The sequence below is a fragment of the Anolis sagrei genome, chromosome 2 (genome assembly GCF_037176765.1).
Source record: "Anolis sagrei isolate rAnoSag1 chromosome 2, rAnoSag1.mat, whole genome shotgun sequence".
In the NCBI taxonomy this organism is placed as follows: Eukaryota; Metazoa; Chordata; class Lepidosauria; order Squamata; family Dactyloidae; genus Anolis; species Anolis sagrei.
The window spans coordinates 29066824-29084163 of NC_090022.1; the positions used below are offsets into that span (position 1 = coordinate 29066824).

The 17340-nt window shown below is 40.0% G+C and overlaps 1 protein-coding gene across 2 annotated transcripts in view; it reads right to left on the bottom strand.

The window, feature by feature from the left end:
• ACOX2 (acyl-CoA oxidase 2) overlaps positions 1–17340 on the bottom strand; it is a 46305-nt gene that overhangs the window by 10172 nt on the left and 18793 nt on the right. For both annotated transcript variants that reach the window (XM_060766467.2, XM_060766466.2), the window contains exons 4-12: positions 15933–16084; positions 14610–14717; positions 12515–12634; positions 10267–10382; positions 8074–8246; positions 7394–7556; positions 5048–5238; positions 3078–3239; positions 1515–1620 (exon numbers count right to left, since the gene is read on the bottom strand). In XM_060766467.2, coding sequence (XP_060622450.2) covers positions 1515–1620; positions 3078–3239; positions 5048–5238; positions 7394–7556; positions 8074–8246; positions 10267–10382; positions 12515–12634; positions 14610–14717; positions 15933–16084 — 1291 coding nt within the window. The remainder of the gene's footprint in view (positions 1–1514; positions 1621–3077; positions 3240–5047; positions 5239–7393; positions 7557–8073; positions 8247–10266; positions 10383–12514; positions 12635–14609; positions 14718–15932; positions 16085–17340) is intronic.

The window sequence follows — 17340 nt, forward strand, 5'->3', positions numbered from 1 at the left end:
TTTTCATGAGCAGACCCAGGCCCCTTCTACAGTACCATATGAAATCCAGATTATCTGCTTTAACCTGGATTGTATGGCAGTGTAGACTCATAGAATCCAGTTCAAAGCAGATAATCTGGATTATATGACAGTGTAGAAGGGGCCCCATTCTGTGCTCTGGATTCAAGACAAGGTTCTCACAAACTCCAGGACAGTAAAAGTGCTTTCCACATATGCTGTTGCATACCTTCAAGTTGTTTTTCAGTTTACAATGTCTAAAAGGGTTTTTTTGTTCAGCTCCAAGAAGGGAAGAGACAGGAGTTTACAAGCAAGTCCCTGGCTCCTGCCTCCAAACCTTCAATTCTCTTCAGTTGGGCTCTCTTTAGTTGTCATTTCAGGTTTTGGGGGGCTCAAGATAAACCCTGATGCACTTACTCTTCCATTGCTATGCTTCCAGTTCACCAAAAGGTACTGAATTCCTGAGGGTGGATCTACACTACCATATAATCCAGATTCTGAATCTAGGAGCCCTTACACACAGCCCTATATCCCAGAATATCACGGCAGAAAATCCCACATTATCTGCTTTGAACTGGTTTTCCTGAGTCCACACTGCAATATATTCCAGTTCAAAGTAGATAATGTGGGATTTTATTCAGCTGTGTGGAAGGGGCTTAGATTATCAGCTTTGAAATGGATTATATACATTTACACTGCCATATAATCCAGTTTAAAGCAGATAATGTGGATTCAAAAACTGGATTATATAGCAGTATAGATGTTGTTACCTGTTCAGGTTCTAATAATACTTCCTCTCAGGCATTCTAGGAGATGTAAAACAATAGCCTGACCCACATTTTTCAGTATATATCAGAGAACCACAAAAAATGTCCACCAAGCAATATGTCATGCTGGGCAGTTGCTCCCATGGCAGATGTCTGCCCTGACCCAAAATCCCACCTCAAAAGAAATTCCAAGCAAAGTCATCAGTTTTGTCCCATTTAACATCTCTCTCTTAACTTATTCTAAGGTGACCCACATTTTGCAAAGGCAGAATTTTTAAATAAAGCATGTTGCTGCTCCTAAACCACTTAACTAGCATATCATATTTTGCTCCAATCCCCAAAAATATACAAAATGACCAAAGTAAGATTGCTTTAATGGAAGGGCAGACAATGTGCTTCTTTCCAAGTGTTGTTGAGACTACAACTCACAGCACTCCTCATTATTATTTAAGCTATATAGCCTGATGGGAGCTGAGGTACAACTATATCTGAAGGGTCACAGTAGGCCTGTTTCAAAGAGTCTGCTTACATCAAAAGCAAATCTCAATACAGGCCCAGAAAACTCACAGCAATCCAAATCTCAATACCCTTTTACCCAACTATCCTTCGTACAAAAGACCTGGCTTTTAAAAATGGGCACTGAATAAATACACCATGACTTGCTTTTCCTTTGTTCTCTGAGCATAATTTGGGTGGCAGACTCCCAGACAGAAGAGTCACTTTGGGTGAAGGGGCAAACTGAGTACGAACCATAGCAGCCCATGCCAACTGGACAGAGCAGCTGTTCCATGCTTCATGTAGTGCAATTCCTGATTGAACCAGACTCTGGAGCTTGATCGCTGCACTCTGTACCATCCTGGAGGCAGGAGATATAAAAAAGGATGTTAAAACATTGTGCAAAGAACAGTAATCAGTTCCTTTTGTTTCTTTGTGCAGCTAAACTTCAACAACCACCTATCTCTCTATCGTGGCGCTAGCATGAAAACTTTCAAGTTGGTTTATATGTATACTGAAGTGACACCTCACATTGTACTTATGTTGGTATGGGCATCTTTAGTCACTAGGTGGAAAACTCTCTCTAGCCAAGGTTGAGAAAGAAGAGAGATACAGTGTTCCCTTGCTACTTCGCAGTTCACTTTCAGTGGACTTGTTGTTTTGTGGTTTTTTTAAAAAATGAATTTAAAATATACAAGTAGTGAGGGAACACTGTATACCCATTGTTTCTCCTCCTTTCCTGACGAGGCCTTGCTCGACCCACATTTCCCTACAGCGCCTCAGAGAAAAGAAGGAGTAGGTGCAGGAGGAGGAGGAGGCCTTCCTCCCAAAAGACCAGCTCCCCAGGGCTGGGCTTCCACTGCTGCTGCTTCTGCTTCTGCCATAGTGGCGCTGGGCCTGAGCAAGGAGCAGGGCAAGGCAGCCATGGTCCTGTTTTGGTGACTCCTCTGCTGTCGCTGCCCCTTACTGTGTATATATAATGAGAAGAGTTTAGAGAAGACAATTATGCTGGGGAAAACAGAAGGAAAAAAAAAGAGGGGCTGACCAAGGGCAAGATGGATGGATGGTATTCTTGAAGTGACTGGCATGGCCTTGGAGGAGCTGGGGGTGGTGATGGCTGACAGGGAGCTCTGGCGTGGGCTGGTCCATGAGGTCATGAAGAGTCAGATGCGGTTGAACGAGTGAACAACAACAACTATATATATATAGCGTCCCTACTTCGTGGATCTTCACTTATAGTGCGTGGTCCTGGAACGTATCACTCGCGATAAGGGAACACTGTATACTCTATGGGGAAGGTCACCAAGGTGCAGAGAACTACATTGAAGTTGGAGCTCCAAGTCAAAAAAGCTCACTACAGTGTTCCCTCACTACTTCGTGGTTCACTTTTAGCGAACTTGCTGTTTCGCGGATTTCAAAAACTATTAATTTAAAAAAATATATAATGGTATTTTTGCTGTTTTGTGGGGTTTTGCCGCTGCTCTCCAAGGTGCTTTCCCTCCTCAGTCCTCCCTCCCTCCAGCCTTGAAGGGCCTTTCCTTCCTTTCCTTCACTTTTTTAAGTTTATAAAGACTTAAAATAGTGTATAACTACTAAAATAATGTATAATTCTTAAAATAAATAGAGCATCCCTATAGCGCAGTTTTTCACTTATTGCGGGAGGTTCTGGAATCTAACCCCAGCAATAAGTGATGGAACATTGCATCTCTATTTCAACATGACATTATTCTTGAAATATTGTTACGTATCTCCAGTTGGGAAATGCTGCTAATCCAAACAGACAGATTACTAAATTAGTTTCAGTGTCCTTATGCCAACCTGAAGGCTCTTTGCCGGTAAGCGTCAATGTAAACATCAGGGTTTAGAAAATCTCCTTTTTTCCAGGCTTGGCATTTTCCAAAGTTTTTGGAGGATAGGTAGGCAACTGATGAAGGGATAGGTTGGCCTTTTTGTGCCATCCCAAGGCATTTTATCAGGAACCTAATGATAAAGAAAGTGAGAGCTGAGGCAAACAGAGAATAACTGCAAATTATTCTCTAAAACCTTTGATTTTCAAGGACATAGAAAATGAAAAAGATAATACTGCAATTCAATGTGAGCAAGACAAAGCTTCTGTATGTTCATAATACTAGAAAACTAGAAAGGTAAATAGATATTTAAATAGGTTTGGATGGAATTCACAATTGCAGTTACAAATGCATAAGCTAGATTTATGAATTCGTAACTGATTTATATCCGCAATCTCTTCATATTCAATAGTATAAGGAAAACATAGGGATCGTAAAATGCTAACTTCCTGTGCAGCAGCAGCAGCAGCAGCAGCGACAAGAGCCCCCAGTGGCGCAATGGGTTAAACCCTTGTGCAGGCAAGACTGCTGACCAAAAGGTTGGCAGTTCGAATCCAGGGATGAGCTCCTGTCTGTCAGCTCTAGCTTCTCATGCAGGGACATGAGAGAAGCCTTCCACAGGATGGTAAAACATCTAGGCATCCAGTGCGCAACATCTTTGCAGATGGCCAATTCTCTCACACCAGAAACAACTTGCAGTTTCTCAAGTCGCTCCTGACATGAAGAAAGCAGCTGTGACTAATGAGAGTCTGTTCTTTCGTCAATTGGAAAGCAGCAGACATGTTTCCAACCTTCCTATGAATGATATCTGATGCAAGGAGAAATTGCAACAGGGATCCTGCTTTTGACTCTCACACTGAAGTTTGCAAGAGCATATAAACATTAGTTTGCTGCATCCCAATTCACAGGAGAACAGACTTCTGACACTTGCATCAGCTGCCGCCTGGTAAGGCATGTTTAGGGAGACTGAACTAGTAGATGCTACTTAAGTACAAAGTTAAAAATGGTTATGTAACTAATTAGATTATCCAGAATCTTGTGCATTGTGTAATGCTGAACAACGTTGATTGCACAACATAATCAATATGTTATAATTGTTATTGAGAAGAAGTGTCAACAAAGAGTTCCAGTACAACCAGAGGAGTACATTTAGTGCTTTCCTCCTATGCACTTCATAACTGATATGAAGAAATGGAAGAAAGATCTGTGTTTACTAGTCCCAGACAGAAGCATATATCATCATCATCATATTAATAATATGAGGATTTAAAGATCGAACTGCAAAGACTCTGGCACAAGCCAGTAAAGGTGGTCCCATTGATGATCAACACACTGGGTGCAGTGCCTAAAGACCTTGGCCTGCACTTAAAAAAAAATTAATGCTGACAAAATTACTATGTCAGCAGCAAAAGGCCACCCCACTCGGATCTGCACACATTATTCAATGATACAACACACAGTCTTAGACACTTGGGAATTGTCCGACGTGTGATCGAATACAAAAGCCAACATAGTGATCTTGTTTGCTGTGTCCCAATCTTGTTGTGTATCAATAATAATAATAATAATTTTATTTCTTACCCACCTTTTCCCATGGTTCGAGGAGGATTACAGCACAGTCAAAAATACACAAATATTATACAAACTCTACAAACACACATATTAAAATGCAGTTCCATAAAAGATATATATCAAAGCATTTCTGTAAAATACACATATCATACAATACATATATCCCTCTACTGACTTAAAAAAATGAGATTACAAATCGGAGACGTCTTGAAATGTATTCAGAAGTTATGTTTGGCTCTACTGCTTTTACCACTGGAGGATTCTGGGTTTTGCAATCAAGAAATAAACTTCCCCAAACTGTAAAATTTCATGGAATGGCCCTGGCAAGGTCCCAGACTCCAAACTAGAAGATATTTTAGGTAAGGTTACCTGGCTGTCTGCAAGAGGAGAACAGTGTTTTCACCCTCGTAGGTGCACGAGGCAACCAGTCTAGTGTACAGGGAAGGAAGTCCGCTAAGAAGAGAGTATCCATGTCCTCCGCAAGCCTTTCGACACACCTCCACACCAGATGAGCTGTACTCTGTAGCTATCACTTTAATGCCCGAAGCAAGAGCATGAAGCTGCACATAACCAGAACTGGTGTTAAGTAAGGACATTCCAACATTTCTGTGAGCAAAGCGAAGTATTGGATATACTATAAAAAGACTTAACAATGTCTCCAACTGACCTAGCTTCTGAGTTAAGGAAAGTTAAATGTATGTCACCATATATTATTTCCTGCTATCCTGCTACGAGCCTTATATCCATGAGTTATTTTAATGCCTGAATTAATCTTACATACTCTGTGGTTCTGACATAGGTCTCAAGATTAAACGAAATGAATTTCTTTAGAATCCAGGCAAAGCTCTTAAATGTGGTTAGAGCAAGTCCTGTTGATTCCTATGGGAGAAGGTCAAACACATACACTCTTGCTCATTGAAATCAATAAGTCTCCTTTTCTGAAAGGCTAAGCATCATTGTTATCAGTATATAGGACATTAATGAAGCTTAAAAGCATTCAACATTAACCAGACAATGCCCAGTGCTTTAAACCATTTCAAAATAAGCCAACATATGATTATATCCGGAAACCACAGTGCTGTAGAGATGTGCCAAGCAAATAGTATATTCTTGTGGAAAGTGCACTACTTTAGACAGCTGAGAATGAATGGTGTGCGCGCGCATTGGTTGCATATGAAGTGATAGGATCTCAGGGGAAATTGAACTTTTAATTAGAGCTCATTCAGACATTCATTTATTTATTTACTATATTTATATCCTGCTCTTCTCACCCCAAAGGGGACTCAGAGTGGCTCGCAAGTAGGCAACAATTTGATGCCGCATAAATATACATATAAACAAAATAAACATATACATTAAAACCCAACGTTAAAAACATATCAACATTTAAACCAATTAATAAAACCACACAATCCAAAATCATAGTACGAGGTCATTCCAGTTGTCATTACACTATTCTGTATTTACTTATTGCACTGAAAATGCACTGTCCGAAAGCTTGATGCCACGTTCATGTTTTTAGTTTCTTTCTGAAAGTCGGGAGGGAGAGGGTTGATCTAATATCCCTTGGGAGGGCATTCCGCAGCCAAGGAGCCACCACTGAGAAGGCCCTGTCTCTTGTCCCCCCCAACCATGCCTGTGAAGGAGTTGGAACTGAGGGTAGGTCTCCCTAGAAGATCTTAATCTCCGAGATGGTGCATAGTGGGAGATACATTCAGACAGGTAAGCTGAACCGGAACCATTTAGGGCAGTGGTTCTCAACCTTCCTAATGCCGCGACCCATAAATACAGTTCCTCATGTCGTGGTGACCCCCAACCATAAAATTATTTTTGTTGCTAATTCATAACTGTCATTTTGCTACTGTCCCTTTTAAATGGTCTTTTAACTTATGACGATGTTTTAGTTAATGTTTATCTGACTTTTTTATTATTGTTGTTGGCATCTAATGGTTACCGGTTACCGGTTATAAGCCTCCCTAAAGAACATAATAAATAAATAAATAAAAATGTAATGTTAGTTTGTGGGATTAACAGAACTCAAAAACCACTCAACGAATTGACACCAAATTTGGATACAAGACACCTAACAACCCAATGTATGTCCTTTACTAAAAAAAATGATTTTGTCATTTGGGAGTTGTAGTTGCTGGGATTTATAGTTCATTTACAATCAAAGAGCATTCTGAACTCCACCAACAATGGAATTGAAACAAATTTGGCACACAAAACTCCCATGACCAATAGAAAATACTGGAAGGGTTTGGTGGGCAGTGTCCTTTTGGAGTTGTAGTTCACCTACATCCAGAGAGCACTGTGGACTCAAACAAGGATGGATCTGGACCAAACTCTACACAAATACTAAATATGCCCAAATGTGAACACTGGTGGAGTTTGGGGAAAATGGAATCTTGACATTTGGGAGTTGTAGTTGCTGGGATTTGTATTTCACCCACAATCACAGAGCATTCTGAACCCCACCAATGATAGAATTGGGCCAAACCTCCCACACAGAACCCCCGTGACCACCAGAGTGGGCATATATATATATATACACACACACACACACACACACACACACACATACACACACACACACACACACACACATACATATATATAGGCTGTGCGAGCTGAAGTCCAGAAGGACTGAAGTTTTGAGAATGTGCCCCCCTCTCCTACACACACACACCAAATGAATGATCTATTCCACATTACCTCTGGAAGCTGGTCAAACTTTCCTTCTTTAGTTTCTGTGTAGGCTTTCTCAAAAACCTCCTGTAGGTAATTGCTAAGAAAGTGAAAGGCATAGGCAGTTGCCAGCTGAGGCAGGAGCTTCTGTTGCTGAGTTTGATAGTCAAGAATCTTTGCCTCCGGGTCTCTAGGGGAAGGAAACAATATTGGTTAAGCCAAAATTTGAAAATAAAAATCTGTTCCTGGTTTGAATGTAGCTGTGCCTGGCTCTGGGTTGTTATCTGTGCCCTCTGAATTAACCTGGTGCCATGAGATGTGGTAGACAATGCTGCCTTGTTGAACTGTCATTTCAATCAGTTTCTCCATGTAGAACACCATGTAACACAATTTTTGTTCCTGGGTTATAAATATAATTTTCTAATTGGTTCTCTCATCAAAACATGGGGAAACTGCCAAAACTTTGTTTTTATGGGACATCCTGCAGCACATTTTGCTACAGTTTTTCAATGAATATCTTAGAGTTTCAGCCAAATAGTTTGTGGCAGCCACAAACACGATGTTTCTTGAGCATAACAACTATTTTCAAAGGAATTACTGCACAATTAAACAGGAAATAACACTTTCAAACCAGAAACAGAAAAATTTCCATTTTTGGAAAAGTGACAAAGGAGAAGGGTGCCCTCTTGACTGAAGCCATACCATACCCAGGCTTTAACTCTGACTGACGGCGTACTGCAGAATATCGGATTGCAATGGTGCATGCCTTCATCAGAGTTGTAATAACTTCCTTCCGAAGGATGAATACACGAACCACTATCATAGTCAAGTAGTTAATCTTGTCAGTCCCTTGTTTTTTATACTGACCATCTGGCAGGACCTGGAAAAAGATGAAATTTAGAACATGAAAAGTTTTTTTATTGTGTCAGAAAGACTTGAGAAACTGCAAGTTGCTTCTGGTGTGAGAGAAACGGCCTTCTGCAGAGATGTTGCCTAAGGAATGCCCAGATGTGTTACCATCCTGTAGGAGGCTTCTCTCATGTCCCCGCGTGGGAAGCTTGAGCTGACAGAAGGGAGCTCACCCTGTCTCGGAGACTCAAAACACCAACCTTTAGGTCAACCGGCACAAAGGTTTAACTCATGGCACCACTGTGGCTCCTGAAGGCACAGAGGGACTGATATACCTTATGCAGTAATTGATGCTCTATAGCTTAAATGTATGGAGTTTGTTTCAGTGACTCTCAGGAAGAAAACACTACATTTCTAGGTGATTTTTGAGAATCAAATATGGGCTTTTGCTTCATCGGTAAGTAGGCTTCAAATACGTGTGTACTCCATCTCAACCACTATGGCATCCATCAATCAATGAAAAACGCACATGTCAAACTCAAGGTCCAGGGCTCGAATATGGCCTGCCACGTCATTTTATGTGGTCCTCCAGATGCTGGACTATAACTCCTGTATTCTTCATCATTAAACATCTGGATTAGAGCTGATGGGAGTTGGTATACAAGAAGGTTGCAGTTTGTTCTGTTCAGTCAGGAGAGTGGCGTTTGGATTTAGATACAAGGCTTGTGGACATGAAATCTGGCTTTAAAATGCCCTCAGAGCCACAAGGGTTGCAATTCCCATTATCCCCAATCTGCATGGCAGATAATAAAAAGTGATGGGAGTTTTTATTCGGTAACATCTGGGAACCAAAATTAGGTAAAAAACAAAACAAAAGAGCACTGGCCTCTATGTAAAAACATTATTGTTGGCTCTCAATATCCAGGGACTCTCCATTCATGAACTGTAGGCCACCCTAAGGTTAATATGGCCTTCCTTGAAAATGAGTTTGATGCCCTTGTAATAGGTGTATATTGTCAGAAATATGTGAGTCAAGCACCGAAAGGGTTAAATGGATGCAATGACTCAACAAATGCTGCAGTCCAATATAAGCTGGTGTGCCTTCAGCTTAGTATGCCTCAATGTTAGTTGCCCTCAGTATGAAGAGGCTTCAGTATGAGAGAGGCCTCAGTGTGAGGAAGGCCTCAGTGTTAGTAGGCCTCAGTGTGTGAGAGGTCTGGTGTGAACCACTCCGAGCATTTGGGGAGTGGCGGTATACAAAACTGATTAATAAATAAAATAAATAAATAAATAAAAAGAGGAAATATACAAAATGGGAAATATGTTCTCTGTGACTCTCTTTTTTGCATAGAATACTCTGCTGCCCTTATTCGAAAGCTGATATACTGTTCTTTTGTTATGAGCTAGGTTTTGGACATAAGGTATGTAGAATAATAAAGATTGAGAAGAAATGTATAGGAGCTGGTATGATGTACTAGTTTGAGTGTTGGAATCCCAATTCTGGAGCCCAGGGATCAAATCTCTGCTCAGCCATAGAAACCAATGGGTGATTTTGGGAAGTACCCTAAGGTAAACCTATTACAGGATTTTCTTGATAAGAGTTGTTCAGAGGTACGTTGTCTCAGAGTAAGGCAAAAGCAAACTCTTACTAAACAAATCTTGCCAGGAAAACCCCATGATAGAGTCACCATAAGTCAGAAGCAACCTAAAAATAATCAATAATAACAACAAATACTCTTCAGATATCGGAAAGTCAAAGTCAGATGAAAGGCAAGGCTTCCAGACTTAGATGTTGGACTTTTTGAAGTTTTTGCCATAAGCAAGAGTGGCAGTCCCTTAAAAAAAGATAAGAGAAAGAGGGAAAAGTAGATGTAAAATTATTCTATCCAAACTCCTTAACTGATTTTGTACACACACACACAAAAGCTAATGACAATATCCAACATTCCTTAACAGATTATGGAAGCACATGAATGTGAAAACCCCTAGAGACTCTGATGTTTTGTGAAACGGCTCTAATAAACCCATTTGCTCCCTTTTTCCAACTGTACCTGGGAGAATCTGGCCAACATGTTTTCTCTTGGGACCCGAACATTTTTCAGCACAAGGAAGCCATTGTCAACATTCTCAAAGTTCATTTTGGGACCAATATCCCCGACCGTTACTCCTGAGGAACAATGGGAGCAATAAGAAACATTTACAAGGTTAGACACTTCCAGATATCACGTTGCACTATGTGTGTTGTGTCCGAATTTGGTAAAGGCAATATGCTAGGCACCCTGGTATTGAAATGGCTTGGCAGTTTCATGAAATATGGAAGGCTTACTGTTATTAAAAATAACAGTAAGGCCGCAGTAGCACAGCGGGTTAAACTGCAACTGCAGGAAATCAGCCGACCAGAATGTTGGCAGTTTGAAGCCGCAAATTGGGGTGAGCTCCTGACTGTCAGCCCTAGCTTTTGCTAACCTAGCAGTTCAAAAGCATGCAATGTGAGTAGATCAATAGGTACTGCCTCGGTGAGAAGGTAAAGGGGCACCCCATGCAGATATGCAGACATGCCGGCAACACAATTGGGGATGTCTATGGACAACAGCCACCTTGGCATAGAAAAATGGAAAACGAGCACCTCCCCATGGCCGGAGTTGAGTATCGCCTCCAGACACCGAAGATGGAAAAAAGGGGAAGGCCTTTACTTTTGTCTGTGTTGTATGTTGTTGTTTACTATGTATAAAAGGCATTGATTGTTTGCCTCATATGTATATATTGTAATCCGCTCTGAGTCCCTCTGGGGAGATAAAGCGGAATATAAATAAAGTGTATTGTTATTGTTGTTGTTGTTGTTATTATTATTATTATTATTTGAAACACAACAAGATTAGTACACAGCAAACAAGATCACTATGCTTATGTGATGAATCGGCAAATAATGCGTGCAGATCCCAGTAGAGTGGCCTTTTGCAACTGACAGATGGTAATTTTGTCAGTACCGATTGTCTTCAAGTGTAGGCCAAGGTCTTTAGGCACTGCACCATGTGTGCCGATCACCACTGGGGCCACCTTTACTGGTTATTATTATTATTATTATTAAGATGAGACTGGGCTTTGTGGGGATTCAACCACATGGCAAAGGAGAAGTGCATGCATGAAAACAAGAAACCTGAAGGAGTGAACACAAACAAATATAATCAAGCATTCTAGTAGATACGTCTATGCTGATAGGATGCCATTCATATCTCCATTCTAGTTAGCCTTCAAAATGACAGAATTCACAGATTCTCTGAACCACAAAAACCAAAATTAACACTTTTATACAATCTATAATATCCATGTTTGATTTAGGATTTTTTGTCAAGTGCCAAAATAATATGGGTCTAAAATTGAAATGGGAATATTTTTGCAACCTAAATTCCTATAGGGCAGGTTTGTTTTAGTGGTTAATTTAATGGAACAAAGTACCATAATTCTAACATAAACCTAAAATCCTAGACATTCTGCATGAATGATGATGAGATTGTGGTAAAAAAAAGTATACATGTTAAAAACATTGGCTTTCTCAGGCACAGAAAGGGGTTAAATTCTCTGTTTTTTCCCCCCCAAGTGTCAATTCTTCAATTCTTCCATCCTAATTCCACTCAAAGACGAAAAACCATGTATCATATATTATTTTAATGAGTCAATATTCCACTATTTCCATACACTTGCATTTATGTGGTCTTTATGATTTTGTGCTGCCTTCTGGAGAACCCCTTACAATCAAAACATGTCAAGCTTTCCAATAACAAAATATCACCTAATAGCATATTCAAATCTGTATCTTTCAAGTACAATGTACACATCTAAACCGTCCAGTATTGTGTATAACATTATAGCAGTCACAATATACAAACAAGGAAATGAGTGGGATAGAGCTGGGCTTTTAAAACTTTTCCAAATTGATATCCCATTTTGGCCCAAGAAATTTTTACATGATCCAAGTATACTAACTATACAAAATAGGTATAAAAACCAAACATTTACCGATAACTATCTAGTATTTGCAAGACTTGCTAAACAAGCTGATTTTCCTTTTTATAGAGCACAGGTGAAGCATGTTCTGCAGAGTCCACTGTGAACACACACAACAGATTGATGGAAATGCCTAAAACAGGCACTAAGTGGCATTCAGAATTTTTATTGTTGTAATTTTTCATAACCCCAAACTGAGCTAAGGAGCCCCCATTTGGGACCAGTGCCCACAGTTTAAGAAGCAATACTCTAGTGAATGAGCCTGTAGCCTTAAGATGGCCTGGAGTTTGTCACCTGGTAAAGGAGTATGATCTCGGAGGCTGCGGATCTGCATTAGGAATGGATGCATGCCGTAGGACTTTCCATTGAGGTAAAGCTGAGCAAAAACCACAGCGTGAGTTGCTGTTCTTCCCACTGTAAGTCAGAAGAATACGGGAGAAACAAAGGGTTCCCATTAGTTTGAAAATACAACCAGCATTTTCACACCGTTGATTATAATATGGGTAGCAGTTCTTGTTAACAGACAAAACCGACTTTAAAGATAGGGACAGATAAAATGCCCGAAGAATTAATCAGGTTTGTTTCTTTAATTGTTTTATGTAATTTATATACCGCTTTTAACCTGATATGGGACTCAACGGAGCTTACAGGGCTGGTTTAAATAAAACTTATCTGGAAAAATTTTATATGGTACACCTCTCATATCTGTGACGTTCAGATACATTTCTGAACTTACTGTGGAAATAGGAAGCAGTTGCTAATCATGAAACCCAATGAAATGAATGCTTTGCACTAGAAAAAAACCCACAGAGGCACTCTGGAGGACCTAAAAAAATCCTTCCCAGATACCAGTAGATAAAACCTGCAGACGTACAGGGGTTGTGCTGTAATAATATTTTTAAAATACCATAAATACTCAAGTATAAGCTGACCTGAATATAAGCCGAGGCACCTAAAAAACTGGAAAAATGTATTAACTCGAGTATAAGCCAAGGATGGGAAATGCAGCAGCTATTGGTAAATTTCAAAATAAAAATAGATACCAATACAATTACATTAATTGAGGCATTAGTAGGTTAAATGTTTTTGAATATTTACATAAAACTGTAATTTAAGATAAGACTGTGGAACTCTGATTAAACCATTATTCTAGCCTTCTTCAATGTCAATGTGCTTACGTAAAATAGTAAATGTAATAATAATAAAGAGAGTAAAATAATACATGTAATAATAACAATAATAGAGAAAAGTAATAATGTGCTTACGTAAAATAATAAATCTAATGATAGTAAAGAGAGTAAAATAATACATGTAATAATGACAATAATAAATAGAGAAAAGTAATAAATCTAATAATAATAAAGAGAGTAGAATAACACATGTAATAATGACAATAATAAATAAAGAAAAATAATAAATCTAATAATAATTAAGAGAGTAAAATAATAAATGTAATAAATAGAGTAAAATAACATTGATATAATAATAATCATAATAAATAGAGTAAAATAATAATAATAATAATAATAATAATAATAATAATAATAGAGTAAAATAATAAATAACTTTGACTCAAGTATAAACTGAGGGGGGCTTTTTCAGCTTAAAAAGGAGCTGAAAAACTCAGTTTACACTTGAGTATATATGGTAAATTATTTTTAAAAATCAACTCTTATTTTAAGCAGTTTTAAACTATTTAAACATATATCTGAGGATTTTTTTTAAAAAAAAAAACACACACACACATTTTGCAATGAGCAAGCAACAGCTAAAGTCTGCCGAGGGGTGCATCTATACTGTAGAATTAATGCAGTTTGACACCACTTTAACTGCCTTGGCTCAATGCTATTTAATCCTGGAAGTTGTAACTTGATGAGGCACCGACATTCTTGGGCAGAGGCGGCTTGTGGGTGGGGAGAAGCAATGCTTTGAAGCATTTTGAAAACATGTGTCCTTGAAGCACCTGAGAAGTGTGCCAGGTTTGGAAAGCACATGAATAGTGTACACCCTGTTATGCTGGATTTTAACAGCATCTCTTTCCGTTTTAGCCACATTTCAGAAACTAATGAAACAAAAGAAAACCTATAATGTGATCCCCCAATCTCCCCATGGCAACTTTCATAGAATCATAGACTTGGAGGAGACCTCATGGACCATCCAGTCCAACCCCCTGCCATGCAGGAGAAGTATAATCAAAACACCCTGATAGATGGCCATCCAGCCTCTGTTTAAAAGCCTCCAAGGAGGAGCTTCCAACACACTCTGCAACAGAGAGCTCCACTGTTGAACAGCTCTTACAGTCAGGAAGTTTTTCCGAATGTTCAGGTGGAATCTATTTTCTGAAATTTGAACTCATTGCTCAGAGTCCTGGTGTGTGGATTCTACTCACAGTCTCCTGGCCACCACTTCATAGCAGAGAGGGTTGGGGTGTTGAGAATAAATTCCTGAGTGGCAACATCAAAAGTGGCAGTCGTCTCCAATCCCCGGAGATACGTTCCTTGACAACAAAATGGTAGAAAGACATAGCTTACCAAAGCACCATAGGACCAGCATCAGTAGCCACAAATCCCAGATGGCGTCTCTTCAGGATTGATTGTAGGTGAACTATAAATCCCAGCAACTACAACTCCCAAATGTCAAAGTTATGAAGTAGCAACGAAAATAATTTTATAGTTGGGCGTCACCACAACATGAGGAACTGTGTTAAGGGTTCATGGCATTAGGAAGGTTGAGAAATACTGTTCTAATGCAATGCAACAGTTACACCTTAGTTACCGATAATTACTTATAAACTACTCTACTTATAAATAACTGATTATTTTTGAGATCTTTGTACATACCCTCATAGATACACACCTTCTTTTTTTACACTCGTGGTGCCACAAGCACCTTTCAATATTATTTCATTTTCCTTGGTTCAAATGGAACTGTGCTTAAAATGTGCAAAAGTAGATTTTCTGTCTCAAGACAGAGAAATACAAATGTACTGAAGATAACTATGAGGCATAGACACAGAATACTGGGAAGCTCTGGCACTTGAGCTCTCTAACTGGAGGTCAGTTGTGACCAGCAGTGCTGTGGAATTCAAAGAGGCATGAATAGAGGGAGAAAGAGAGAAACATGCCAAGAGGAAGGCACGTCAAGCCAGCCCTGAGCAGGACCGCCTTCCACCTAGAAACCGATGTCCTCACTGCGTGAGAACATGCGGATCAAGAATAGGGCTCCCCAGCCACCTACGGACCCCCACCAAGACATTACACTTGGAGGACCATAATCCTCAGGCTACGAGGAATCGCCTAAGGAGGAAGGTTAAGATAACCATGCTTTCAAACCACTTCTGCTCTTCTTAAAATATATCTTCATGCATATGAAATTCATGCCTAAGCAGAAATTTGAATCCAGATTTCCCTAGCCTTTATCTATCTTTCTATTCACAATACTGAGTAGACAAGTTGTATCTGCACGACTTTTCCCAGTTTTTAGAAGATTTAAATGTCACACTTTCCACAATGTTTATGCAGCTGGGGAAAACTGCTATGCTATATATGCTGCAATATGGGTTTTTGTGAATATTATTTGATAGGAACACTGCCTAGCCTGTGTATTGCCTTGGATGGAATGGAAGGGATGTATATACTCTCTTGCATGAAGCCATAGCACTAAAGCATGCCGAGCTTCGTAGGTATGTAGAACAACCACACAGAAAACTTACCATGTCCCATTTCAGTTTGGGCATAGGTTCCTGCGATGTAAAACTTTTGTGCTAAGGGGACCCACTTGGCAATCTGTTCATCTGTGCCCAAACCCAAAATGCTCTTCAGAAAGACTTGGTGCACGTTAAATGCCAAATCAGAAGAAAAGGTTCTGCAAAAAGATATACAATGCAGTTATGTTCCAGACACTTGTGGGGAAAATCTATTCAAGTGCTACAGAGGGCTGTTTTGAGGCAGGGAGGAGAAGAAAAGGAAAGTCTTTTCCTGCAGGAAAAGGAAAGCAGGGAGAAGCCCACTCATGAAAGTTCTCTCTCTCCTGAATGAAGAGGAGCAACTGGTAAGCACCTTTCGGTTTGCACGGTAGACTGATCAGAAATGCAGCATTGCCTAGCTCATTGTTGTTCATTCGTTCAGTCGTTTCCGACTCCTCGTGACCTCATGGATCAGCCCACGCCAGAGCTCCCTGTCGGCCACCACCACCCCAGCTCCTTCAAGGTCAAGCCAGTCACTTCAAGGATGCCCTCCATCCATCTTGCCCTTGGTCGGCCCCTCTTCCTTTTTTCCTTCCACTTTCCCCAGCATCATTGTCTTCTCTAGGCTTTGCTGTCTCCTCATGATGTGGCCAAAGTACTTCAACTTTGTCTTCCCTCCAATGAGCAGTCGGGCTTTATTTCCTGGAGGATGGACTGGTTGGATCTTCTCGCAGTCCAAGGCACTCTCAGAGCTTTCCTCCAGCACCACAGTTCAAAAGCATCTATTTTCCTTCGCTCAGCTTTCCCTAAGGTCTAGCTCACACATCCATAGGTGACTATGGGGAATACCATTGCTTTAACTATGCAGATCTTCGTTGCCAGTGTAATGTCTCTATTCTTCACTATTTTATCGAGACTGGACATTGCTCTCCTCCCCAGAAGTAAGCGTCTCCTGATTTCCTGGCTGCAGTCTGCGTCTGCAGTCATCTTTGCACCTAGAAATACAAAGTCTGTCACGGCTTCCGCTTTTTCTCCCTCTATTTATTTATTTAACTTATTTATTCAGCTGGCATTTGAACCTTGCTGATTTAATTATTCCTTAATGTTAAATGTTTGTATTATTGTGAACCTCTCCGAGCCTTCGGGGAGTGGCGGTACACAAAATTGATAAATAAATAAATAACTAAATAAATAAATATTTGCCAGTTATCAATCATTTTTGTTGCCATAATCTTGGGGTTTTTTTTATGTTTAGCTGCAGCCCAGCTTTTGCGCCTTCTTCTTTCACCTTGATGAGAAGGCTCCTCAGCTCCTCCTTGCTTTCGGCCATTGCCTAGCTCACTCCTTCTTAAACTATGGTTCCTGACCCAAAGGGATTGCCGTGAACTCAGTGTTGGATTCATGAAACATTTGGCAATAGTAACACCACCCATTT